Below are 12,943 nucleotides of genomic sequence, written 5' to 3' on the forward strand. Positions count from 1 at the left end.
TAAACACACAGCACATTGCTTGGGAAGATGTCTTCATTAGCTTTGCCTCACTGGTAAGCAAAATGAAATGGCTGCTGATGACCCATATTCAGCTCAGTTCTGAGTATCAGGGACTAACTCACACTGTATTAGAAAATTACCAGGTGACAGAAACACTGAAATTCAATTTGAGTATTTCACGAGAGTATTATTCCAGGGCAAGGGAGACAACAGGATTGCTCTGTATGAGGTGACTGGGAAGCTTTTTCCTATCTCTCCCCAAGCCTTATCAAAACAAAGCTGTCAGAAGGCAATCAGTAAGTGTGAAGCTCTTGAAAACTCGCTTCTGAGTCCTGACTCCAAGGCAGTCATTGGCAGTCCTGTCATGACTCTGCATTGGCACAGGTTCCAGGGTTTTCCCAGGAAAGGGGGGTGGAGACAATGCCTCAAGTAAAAGCAATAGGAAAAAAAAAAAATCAAATTAGTCAGGTCTCATTGCCAGCTAACATTTCCCCAAATCCATCAAATTGATGGTTTTTTTTGTTTGTTTGTTTTTCCTACTCCAAGGCCAGAGGCTGAATTCCAGCCTACCATGGGAGAGATTAATGCATCAGCTAACAGGATAAGTATAGCTGCAAGGGGACTTACATCCTAACCCTTTGAAATGTACATAGACCACCTAACAGATGCATGGCCAACCACTGACAAAAACCTTCCCAAAAAACAATCCTACATCCTCTCTGGTTTACTCATCAGTGTTGCCTTTCTTTGGCAACTAGAAAGTTGATCCTAATGTGAACTTATATTACTTTTTTTCAACTTTCTCTGATTGCCTTCTTCATTTTTTTTTTTATTTTTTTTTTTTTTAATATATATATAATACACCATGATTGTTCTCATATTTCATTTCAGTGTCCCTTTTTCTGGACTAAACAGACCCATTCCCCTCAATTTTCTACAAAGATTTTTGTTGTTCTTGCCTTCCTGCCACCCTCAAAACTGCTACAGCTCTTCTGAATTAAGTTTTCTTGTCACAGTGATTATCCCTCTCAGCTTCTCAGTGGCTTCCACACTACTCTGAATCATCTGCTGTACTAGTGCTGTCCTGTCACATTTAATGTACTTTCTTTTGCCATGTGTTGCATTTTGCAACTTATACTTTCTGTTCTTTTTTTTTTTCTTCTGTATTTTCATTGTACTCCTGCATTCACACTTAATTTTGTTATTTTATTTATTTATTTATTTATTTATTTTTAATTTCAGTTCCTGGTGTAATTATGATGACTCTTTATTGCGGCTTCTATTTCTTTTCCTCTTTAGGGTAGCTTTTTATTGTGCATTAGTGTAGTGAAATTGTGCTCCCTTATCCTTCTGATTACCTTCCCTGCAGAGCTTCCTAGAGACCCTTGAATTTGGTGAACTCTGTGTTTCTGATGCATGTGGTCTTCATTCAGAATTTTTACATTTTCTGTTCCTTAGAAGACTGAAAAAAAACCTGTCTGGGACTGTAAAATTCCCCTTTTCAAGGACATATGCCCCTTTTCCGATAATTTTTATCAGTATCCTAGTAATTATGTCAACAACTTTGCAAAGTCAGCAGGTTTTCTAGGATGATTATGGTTCTTAAATGCATGCCTACATTTCAGGTTCAGAACTGAATTCACATTGTGATTGCTGATTATAGTGTTTCAGAGCATGTGCAAAGTGTGTCAATGTCAAGAAATCAAATATGCTAGGACAGGAGATACACTGCAGGGCTCATTGCTTGCCTCTAAGAGATTGGCTTATCTAAGAACAGGTGAAAAGTCTATCTGCCTGGAGTAAGAAAGTTGTTTTCACTTCCATTAGAAATGTTTTAGAGCGTTAAAAGCTTTTTCATAGATATTTTCTCTTGGTGGAGGCAACTTTTCCTTTAGGGGTAGTGTAGGCTACTACAGGCAGAATCCTGGGAAACTTTCTAGCCTTACTGTTTGTGATCTTTTACTCATTCATTTGTATTGGCTACTGTAAAGTTAGGATGGGAATAAATGTTTCCAAAAGCCAAGATAATTATTCTCCTGAGTTTTTAATAATGTACTAGTATCCACTATTTTCTGGTTTTGCCTTCCTCTTAAACTACAGCCAGATCCATATTGAAAGTCTCTGTTCTCTAACATGCAATAAACTGATTTTTAGCCGTTGTCTGAACAGGCAATCTCTAAAAAAAATGGTTCTACAACAAAAAGCTTAGGACTGTAATTAGGAAGGGAGACTACATTATCTGTCCTGTATTCTGAAATTGCAGCAATAAAGACTCAGAACCAGGTCTGCAAGAGAGATTTTGATGCCTATGACATATTTGTATCTCCACAGAGGGTAGGTAACTCCCTACCAATTTCTTTTCCATCTCTTCCATCGCAGCTCTTCACTCCCAGCTTCTTTCTAGGCTGGGAGTGCCTGGTGCTAGCAACACTGCAAACACCCACAGCAGCCCCATCTTTCTTATGGGAAGAGTCACCAGTGGGGTTCAGGGGTGGGTCCAGGCAGATTAAGCTAGTTTGAGCAGCTGGGTTTCTCAGTCTGCCTTTGCTGCTGCTTCAGTTGCATTTTCAGGTCACATAAATGAGACAGAAAATGTTGATTCCTATAAAACTGACAGCAGCCAAGGATCTGGCGGGGGTTCCCTGAGAATGCTGGCTCCTGCAGGGCTGAGCACCTGTCCATCCCTCTGTGGAGACCAGGGGTTACAGTGTAGTGGAGAGGATTGTTTTGTCTTGTCTCTCTTTATATTCAGTTTCCTCTGCATTGCTCCCCTGTGTCAAAGCTATTTGAATTACTAGCTTGTAATGCTGCAATGCCAGCAGTACAAAGACAGTCTTTTGGACCTTAGGAGCATTCTTGCCCATTAAAACTAAGTTCTATATTAAGATAAAAGCCTGAAATGTTAAGAATTTCAGCACTACTACAGCTCTTCTGTGTGCTAATGATACTTTTTTCAGGGGAGTTTTAAATCTAAAACTCTTTGGGGAGGAATATTGTGCCCACAGGTAATTTGAGGGTAGCAGCTGACTATTATTCTTGTGTGGGCCACTATAGGGATTCAGAACTCACATAGAAAGTTACGAACTTGATTTCCCTTTAAATTATTTGGCACTAATTCATTTTATCAGGTGGTTATGTATGACTGAGCCCTTCAGTATATAACATCTGCTGGTACTGGAAATTCAGAGGGATAAAAAAAGATGTAACCCACCCTGAATGTATTAGGCCATGTTGCCTCCCCCTTTATGATTACTGGGATACAGTGAGAGGTTAGCAGGGATGCTTCAGCATTTGTGGGGAAAAAAATAAAAAAATAAAAGGGTTATTTGTCAGGTGAGGTGTCCTGCCAATGGGGTCTGGGACCCAGGCTGCTTTGCTCACACAGGAGTGCCTGACACACTGAGCTACAGGCAGATTCCCACAAGTTCTTTCTTCCTCACCCAGTGACTTACACATCCTTCTGCAGAGACACCTGCTTTCAGCACGGTTTGAAGAGCAGGTAGTCTTCCCACTCCCAGACTATTGTAGAAGATGTTCCTCCAGGGAACCAGGACCTGTCTGGTCCATCATGGGCTTGGTAGTGTCACTTGGTAGGTAGTTTCCCTCTTCTGGCTTTATCGCCTATCTTGGTATTTTAAATAGCGGGCCCTTTCCAATAGGTTACAAAGTGGAACAGTACTCACACATTGTCTTCATGAAAGAAAAACTGTGGCTCTCCTCTCAGGAAAGGTTATTGGATCTGGAGACAGAGGAGGGATCAGTCTGCAAAATGGACTCACACACTCATGTTTCAGAAAGTAGTATTCACTTAACCACATATCTGAGCTTACTCTTTATTAGTGGCTGGTTCAGAGCAGCTCCATGCCCAGCTGAATTAATCTGGGTGCTCTTGGATCCCAGTCAGGTAAACCGGCAGCTTGAAAGATGAGGGCTACACTGTGTTAAGTCACAGGTGATACTTTTTTCTCCTTTTTTTTTCTTTTTGGCTGCTGAAAGGCAAAATGTTGTTAGCAAGCAAAATTAACATACTTGCTAATTAATCATTTGATTCCTGAATGAATGAAAAGGAAAAAAAAAAAAAAGTCAAATGTTTCTGGAGGAGTTCCCTTTCAGTAACTCAGTCCAAGCAGACTTCACTTGAAAAATTCAGCATCCTTGGCCTCCTTTATGTTACACTGAACAGCAGGGGTCTGTCAGAGATAATGCACTCTGTCTTCAGACAGGATACCACATGTCACTGTGGCTGATTCTTCATTAAGAGAGCTAATTGCCCTGTGTGACTGCAACCTGCTGCAATGAGGCAACAGTAGGTTAATATTGGAGTTCAATGGGAACAGCATTTATATACATTGAAAATGCACCAAGAAGCCAACATTATGTTCTCTCCCCAAAGTGGAACTCAGTCCCCCCCCCCCACATAAATGTAAGATTTAAAGGATGCAAAATTAAAATCGGTCCTGAATTGCCTTAGGTCTCTAAATAAAACATATGGTAAATAGAGTTGTACAGATACAAGCCCATTTAAAATCCTTTTCAGCAGGAAGACTCAATTGTCAAGTTTTGTTAGGTCTGTTTTGCGAAGCAAAGGCAGAATGTATGCACACATTCAGAGCAATGAAGGATTTCCTACTATGCCCCAGGAAATCTGACAAACCAAACTATTCTCTAATTGAATTATGTTCTGCTGTACTGAAAAATGTGGTCTTTTTAGCAAATGGCTTTAAGGCTAATTAAAGAGCATCTTAGGCTATCATAGCTTGTTTTTAAGAATAATGTTATACAACCCTGTTTGCAGTTTCAGCTGCGTGTTATACTGTGTGTCCAGAGCAATAGTAAATCATGACATAATCTACTTAAGTGGTCTAGATAGTCTTGATGGGAAAACTATAACAAAACATCGGCAAAACAGCTATTAGATCTCAATTCAAACTCTCCATCAGCATTACTGGAAGACAGAAGGTCTAAAAAACTAGCTTTATAGAACAGCTTACAGAGCTGTTGTAAAAAATTTTCATCCAGAATGTATTTTTGGGGAAGAAGAAGGAGAAACAAAATTTTGTATTTTGTAGTATCATTATCAGGGATTGTAACAAATAATTTGATTTGTTTCTTAAATTATTTGCAGCGTAAACTGTACGGGATTGTGCTCACTGTGTTCTCACTGAAGATTGTTTTCCTTTGTCAAGCCTAAGAAATACAAAAAGTAACTGAACAGCTTGGAGATTGAGGATGTTGTGGTGATTAATATTTTTGTTGATGAAAAACTCCTCCTAAAAGTAAATTTGATATCAGCTTGGATGACTCTTGCAAACAGAGATGCTGCTCCAGTTAATCTAATGCTCTTAAAATTAGGGAAGCAGATGACAAAGCTGCACCAGAATTTTTCCTTTTCCTTTTTCCCTCAGGGTAAAGGGACAATTTCTCTACAGGTGTTTCCACAAAGGCTGATTTTGACTGGCACTATCCCCCATAATAAGTTAACCAAATTCCCAGCTGAGGTCAAGAATAGTGGCATCTAAAGGAATCTAGCTAAGAATGCTCACAGATCACACAAGCAGGACAGCTGCCATACGAAGTAATCCTTTAATTCATTTTTCTTCTACCGTTTGCCATTTTAATCAAACTTCCAGGTGCTTAACATATACGATCACTTTCTATATTACCGATAAATGTATAGCATCGGCAAGCTATAATGATAAGAACTACTTTCCACTCTCTCTGCATGTAATAAACTCTTCATTCTCTTACCTAGTAGGAATTTTCATGTATCAAGAACAGGCAGTGATTTTGTATATTACTCAAATCTCATAATGGAATGATGCTAGTTAATTTTGTGTAATAGGAACTGAAAGTAGGTGAGTTTACTGTCCCCTGTATTGAACTATGTTTCTGCTAAATCCAATTTTTAATAGATAAAAAGGTTTTCCAAAAGTCAGCGTAGAAATAAAGAATTTGAAACCTGAACTACTCAACATTTGTTTTTCCCCAATAATTTTTCTGTAAGATATTCCTGAAGTGAGCAACTACATAAGACCAAAAAAAAAAAAAAATCCATTTTTGAAATACCAAAGATATAAAGAAAATCATGCAGACGTATACTAATAGACCAGTGAAAGTGCTGGTCATTTTTTCAGTGGGAAGATAAAATTAATGAATCTTGATGTGAAGAAATCCAAAGCGATAATGAGCCATTGCTCACTAAAATGTCAACTATGAGAAAAGGTGGCTCAGGGGAGACCTTTTTGTGCTGTACAATTACCTGAAAGGAGGTTGTAGTGGGGTGGGGATCAGGCTCTTCTCCCAAGCATCAAGTGATAAGACAAGGAGAAATGGCCTCAGGTTGCGCCAGGGGAGGTTTAGGTTGGATAATGGGAGAAATTTCTTTACTGAAGGGGTTGTGCAGCATTGGAACAGGCTGCCAAGAGATGAAGTTGAGTCACCTTCCCTTGAGGTCTTCAAGAAACTTGTAGATGTAGAACTTAGTAGCATGGTTTAGTGGTGAACTTTCAGTGCTAAGTTAAAGGTAGGCCTAGATGATCTTAGAGGTCTTTTCCAACCTGAATGATTCTGTGATCTCATGCTGTTATGTGTAATAAAGATGTCAGCCAGGAGGCTCTTGGAGACTGCTTAGCTGGCTGAACTTTTTGAATGTCACAGTAAAACACTTGGAAAGCTGACTGAACAAACTTTTTTGCTGTTAGAAATCCTCCTTGCTTTTAGGGGATAGACAAAATATCATAAGATTGGAAAAAGACAAATACAGTATCTACCAATAGTTCTCAGAAGGCACATGGTTGTCCCTTAGAAAATAATCTCTTCTCCACATCCCTTGTAGACAGCCTTAGGAAATGGCCAGTGGAGCAAAGCTATGCCTCGCCTGACAGGATGAAATTTTCTTCACTGGATACTTTCAAGAAGAGATTGGGTAAAGGTAAAGTCCCTGCTTGAAGGGCCACAGGTGTAACTCGTTGTATTTTAAGCAGCTACATGGGGACTAGACTATTTCTTGAGGTCCTTTGCAGCTCTATTTGCCCACCATTCCTATGCTCCATAAAATTAATCAAATACAGAAGATTCAAAGCCTTGATTATTTTGTTTTTCTAATGAAATGTTCTTCACTATAGCTGCTGCTGCAAATGCAAAGACAGCCCTGGCTACATTCATCAGGCAGAGATGTCTACAGAGTGTATATAAAATTTATCTGGCTGATAAAGATTAACATCATTTTGAATTTACTTTATGGTGTCTGACACACGCATCAATACCCTTTCAAAACTTTGGAGACAGTCCACAAAGAGACAATTCCATTATTTACAGTACTGAATTTTTAAACCTTAAAATGGCACAGCCTCTTTTGGATTTTTACTTGTTTTAGTTAATGGGCCTCTTCACATAAAAGCATTTTTGGCAGGCACTCTAATAGTCAGTCAAGTAAAGGACTGATTTAAAACAGCTGTGTTTTTTTCACCACCACCTGCTGCAACAATGCAACTTTATACTTACCAAGCAGCATACAGTTCACAGTGTGAATGTATGTACTATTTTTGTTCTTCTTCTGGAGTTTAAAAGCCAAGTGCAAAACTAATTCTTCAAGTAGTTCTTCCATTGGCATACGCTCATATTCCCACTAGCCCTGGTTTAGGCCCCTGTATGAAGCTGAAGTAATAAACGCACGGTGAAATTGTTTAGTCTTGGAGAGGAAACAGGTGCATGGCAGAGGGACTACAGAAATCTTACAGCAAGAGCATTCAGCATGTAAGGACTTAAATTTCTGTTATTCTGCTTTTCTAGTTGGTGTCAAAGGTTTTCCAATACCATCCAATATATGAATTCACTGAATTTTCACTCACAGTGATGAAAAACGTCTATGAGATACAAGAGAAAGCATATTGCAAGGGACAAAACGTCTTTATTGTGAATTGTTGAATGGTAAATACGGGGAGCAAGGAGCAGAGGGGTTACAAACGAAGCTGTAGCAGCTAAGTCACGAAGAGAATCAGAGAATCGTTAAGGCTGGAAAAGACCTCCAGGATCACCCGGTCCGTGTTAAAAGCACATGTCAGAAATCCCTTTCAGCTGTGGTGCTGAAGGAGCTGGCTGAGCAGTTCAGAGCCCAGGTGCCGGTTTCGCCGGGCTGCAGCGGGCGCTGAGCTCCACCTGCTCCCCAGCGCCTTAACCGGGGACCCCCCCGGCTCCGCACCCCTCCCTCGGGGGCTCCTCTCCCCGTCCCTCCCCAGCCTCCCCCATCCCTATCGCCCTGCCCAGCCGGCAGCGGGAGCCGCGGGGCTCATCCCCGGCAGCTCCAGCCCGGGGGAGGCGACGAGACGGGACCGTGGGGAGCCCCCCCGAAGCCTCCCGGCCCCCCACCCGCGGGGGCGTGCCGGCACAAGCCAGGCGGGGGCCGGGCCGGGAGCCGCCGGAGCTGGAGCTGGTCCCGGTGCCGGTCTCGGTGCCGGTGCCGCCGCTGCTGGTGGGGGGGGAGGCGGCGCCCGCCCCGCGCCCCCGCGCCCCGCCCGCCCCCGGCGGCAGCAGCAGCGGCCTCGGCACCCCCGGCAGCTCGGCCGGCAGCTCCAGCCCCAGCACCATGGACCTCTCCTTCATGGCCGCGCAGGTAGGTGCATCCCCTGCCCCATCCGCCGCGGTAACGGAGGGGAAAGTCCCCTAAAAAACGGGGTGGGGGGAGTTGTAGGGCGCTGCACCTGTTGGTGCTGAGCAGCAGAGCCCGGGCAGGGGTCCCCTGGTGGGGGGCATCTCCTCCGGTCCCCCCCCCCGTGTGCCCTCGCATCGCCCCGCGCCGGGAAGCGGCATCTGCCTTTCCTCCCGATGCCGCCTATAAATAGAAATCGGAGATGGGATTTTTCGGTTCTTTTCCTCCCATCCGCGTTACGCCTGTGCACTCAGCCGTGTGTTTGTGAGTTGTTGTCTCCGCACGCTTAATCTAGCGTGGCATAGGTAGGAATACCCCTGGTTGCATGACCAAATCGTTTCAGGTCACACCTAATTTCTGGGCTGAGGCTCAAGGGATGTTTGTAGATATTGGTGTTCAATGTATTGATGCTCAATATAGTGAGAAGAACCTAAAGTCCGTAAGTCACCCAAAGACAAGACAAAAATCATTGTATGAATCCAGATGAATTAGGTTTTAAACAGACAAACAGTAGTAGTACCATGCTTCAGGAAAAAGTCATACGTATGGAGAATCCATTTTGCGTCTTTTCTGTGATAACTTATTGTCTTTAGAATAGAACAGAATAGTTCAGTTGGAAGGGGCCTTCAGAGATCATCTGGTCCAGCTGCCTGACCACTCCAGGGCTAACAAAAGTTCAAGCACGTTACTGAGGGCACTGTCCCAACGACCCTTGAATGCTGACAGGCACAGGACACCAACCACCTCTCTAGGAAGCCTGTCTTTACCCTCATGGTAAAGACATTTTCTCTAATGCCCAATCTGACCCTCCCCTGGCACAGCTCTGTGCTGTTCCCTTGTGCTCTATCACTGGTTACCAATGTGTGCATATAAACACAAATTTGTGCTTATAAATAACTGTATATGTATTATTTTTGTTTTCAAGGATTATAGGGATCCAAGGTTGAACTTTATCCAAAAAAAATGTCACCCGCTATTTAGAGGTGGAGTGGGGGCCAGACAGGCTTCTCAGCACTGCTGCTACATGAGCACATCAGCTGGAAGTGGTTGGGGGAAACCAAGTGTGATCCTTGCTGTGTTGATCTGTTTCATTAATGCAAGGGCTGCTTACTCTTCTAAGTCTACTTCTGAGGGGGCCTCAGGCTCCACTGAAGGTAGCGGTGAGCTGAGAATGTCCTCTGTTTGGGGGTATTTCCAAGAGGAGCATTTTTATTTTTATTATTTTTACTTTTTAACAAAAGCCACAGTAGGGAGCAGGAAAGGAGTACTTCAAGTGGTTTGAGGTCTTCCTAGTAACTGCAAGGAAATTCAAAAGAAATCTTGTGTGTGTCAGGCCATTTTCCTGTGGTACTGCTGAGCACGGCCCGTGAGCTCCCTGTGTCTGTCTTCGGTTCCCTAAGGTTCCGTGTCCCTCTTCCACAGAAGTGAAGGTAAAGCCCAGTAGTAGCTTTTACCAGTGATCGGAGTGGTCTGTGCCAAAGCCAGGACTAATACCGCCCTTTCTAGCTTCTGCCTTATTCTTGTTGTCACATATTTTACCCTAATTCTGTGTATTCCAAGAGCCTCAAGGCTGTGTGCTTTACTCCTGTCAGAGAAGTTCCCCGTGTAAATACATCTTATGCTTACTGAGGTTACTACTGCAGTAATTTACATTGAATTATGTGCATTTCTGCCTGTTCCTGTGGGGCTGGCTTATTTTCCTGTGTCTGACAAATGACAAAAAATAATCCTTTCAGCATTATTTTGGTGAATTTGGGGAATCTGCTTTTGCAGACAGGGCCCCTGATGGGTGCCCGGGGCTGGGCAGGTCTGGGGGCATCCTCCGAGGGCAGTTTGTGTTCTAGAGTTATATGAGAGGATTTCTGAGGGAAAGGCATCCAGTTCTTAGGTTACTGCATACCATTAATGCTATGTTTACCTTTGCTGTTCCCCTGTCACAGCACAGGCCTTTTGCACCTTTCTTTCTGACCTGAGTGGCACTCTCCTTTCCTGTCGTTGCAGAGTGTCATTTCTTTAAGTTATGCATTGCTTTTCTTTTCCTTGCTGTACCTTTTAATCTTTTTTGAATTGTTTGTGGCATCTCTGGTGATGTGGTCCACTGAGGTGACCTTTACTTAAGGATGTGTGAGAACAGAGAACAACTGACTCGCGTGCCCTGCTCCTAAAGATGCTCTGCTGTCACTCTCATTAACATCCCTGTGATGTTAAGCAGGGCTTGCATTTTGCCTCATGAATGCCAGGTACATTAATACTGTATGCCAAAATAGACAGTGTCTAAACTGAGATGTTTAATGGAATGAAAATGCTGATTAACTCTCAGGTGAATTTAGTTCCTACAGGATACTATTGGCTAGGTTCCTGTAAGTCACTTTTGTCATTATGCTCATCACAACTTTGCACTGCTCATCATGGACCCAAGTCAGCTTTGCTAGATATCTTGAGAGACCCCACAAATGTTCTGTACCTTAGAGCCACACTGATATATGCACAGAGACAGAAGAAATGCATAAACTAGGTTAACTCTTTTTTGGTGTGTTATTGTGTGTTATAGAGGCTGAAGTGCACTGAGTGTAAAGGTAAGGCCAGGTAATGCAACAGCTATCAGTGTCTTTTAGTAAAGTTTTGGTGTGTTTGTTAAATGTTCTGTGGTAAGAGCTTGTAAATCTGGATAGCTGTGTCGGTATGCCTACCTCTTCAGACACCTGAAGCCTGCTTTCTAGAAACACTAGGCATTTGAAGCTGTACAAATAAACTGGGGCTTTAATCTTCAGCACCTTCTCTCCTCTTTTTTTTAAGCTGTCTGTGATACTGTTTGTGCCTTGGAGGCCCTGAAACCATTCCTTGTGCCAGCAGGAAGATTAATGAAGTGCCCTCCGAATGATATATGAGATGCCATAGAAAGGATAACATTTTGCTGATAAAAAATATTGTTGTGGAACAGCAGATTGTCAGAGTAGTAATGCTAACAGATTTGTGTAGTGTGGATACAACATGAGGGTTTGGTTGCCCAGCTTAAGCGCCCGTGTCTGAACATCTCAGCTGTAATACACTTGTTAGGCATGTCATGAAGAACGGCTTTTGACTGTAACAATTAAATCCATTGTTAAGATAAGCATGTGTTCATCAGTACTTGGGTGTGGAGGCTTTTGGTGTCCTCTGTTCTGCAGGTGCTTTAATTGATTTCCATAAAGTCACTTGTGGTAATAAGGATGACTTGTGTATAAGGAAAGCCTATTAGTATTTTTTTTTTCAATTTAAATCCAGATTTTAATTAAAGTAATCCTGTGTGCATCAAAATCCTCTGCCAAAGACATTCAGCTACTGCTGAGCTGTGCAGCTGTATGTGTGGCTCATTTCAGTGATTTCAGAGCGCTCTTGTAGTCTAGGTAACCTCAGAAATAGCCTCTTATTTTAGGTAGAGGCTTAAACTTCCAGCATAGGAGCCTGATTTGGGGGATTTCTGGGCACTGGGTCCAAGCTAAAAGCATTCAGTGTTTTTCAAGTCTTGCTGCATATTGCTTCTTCTATCAAAATATTCAACAGCAAAGCAGGGGTCTGGGGTTTGCTGTCAGATGCTCAGTGGTGACTTGTTCCCCTCCCTCCTTCCATATATAAGAACTGGCTAAAGCTTTTCTGCTTGGAAAAATGTAACAGTGAAAATTACATCTGGGTTAATAACATTGTGAGCAGGGCTGAAACACGTATTCAACATGAAAAATAGAGACACACAAAGGATAAAAAAAAAGGGAAGCTACAAAGGAAAAAATGATGTCATTGTCTTCAGTATGGTACAAATCAATACGAGCTGAACAGCACCTGCAGTCAGTGACAATTATCTGTTTTTCAGGATTCATGTTTGCAATTTAGCTTTCCCTTAAATGATTTCTGTAATTTTTTGTTTCATATTGAAAATGTGAAATGGACTTTAGCTTACAATATTTTTACAGTTGGGTATATGTACATGCAGTAAAAATATTACTGTAAAAGAAAAGATAAATTATCTGGCAATTACATACAGAACAGAGAAAAGCTAGTAAGAGCCTTGGGAGCACGGTCACTTCTGTGGAACTGTTTTTAATCTTATTCACACAGAGTTCACCTATTTATCTATTGATTCTCTATGCTCTTTGTAAACAACCAAGGATTTGAAATGCAGTAAATTGAACTCTGTGTTTAATTTCAATGATTAAAAGCGAAGTTTTAGTAATCTTTAATTTCTCTTGTGGTGCTGCGGATTTTTTACTGTAGGTATTTTGAGAAAGCATGGCTCTGGCATATTTCAGGGGTGGAAGAAAC

At 42.1% G+C, this 12,943-nt stretch overlaps 1 protein-coding gene across 1 annotated transcript in view; it reads left to right on the top strand.

Annotated features, from left to right (window-relative positions):
• Nucleotides 1-8,185: 8,185 nt before the first annotated feature.
• LOC310901173 (uncharacterized protein C14orf132 homolog) overlaps nt 8,186-12,943 on the top strand; it is a gene marked incomplete at its 5' end in the record, with an annotated part of 43,193 nt that continues 38,435 nt past the window's right edge. Inside the window, one exon of the mRNA XM_083840302.1 lies at nt 8,186-8,611. Within this exon, the coding sequence (XP_083696428.1) occupies nt 8,186-8,611 (426 nt within the window). The remainder of the gene's footprint in view (nt 8,612-12,943) is intronic.

The sequence above is a fragment of the Anser anser genome (genome assembly GCF_964211835.1).
Source record: "Anser anser genome assembly, chromosome: 5".
Classification (NCBI taxonomy): Eukaryota; Metazoa; Chordata; class Aves; order Anseriformes; family Anatidae; genus Anser; species Anser anser.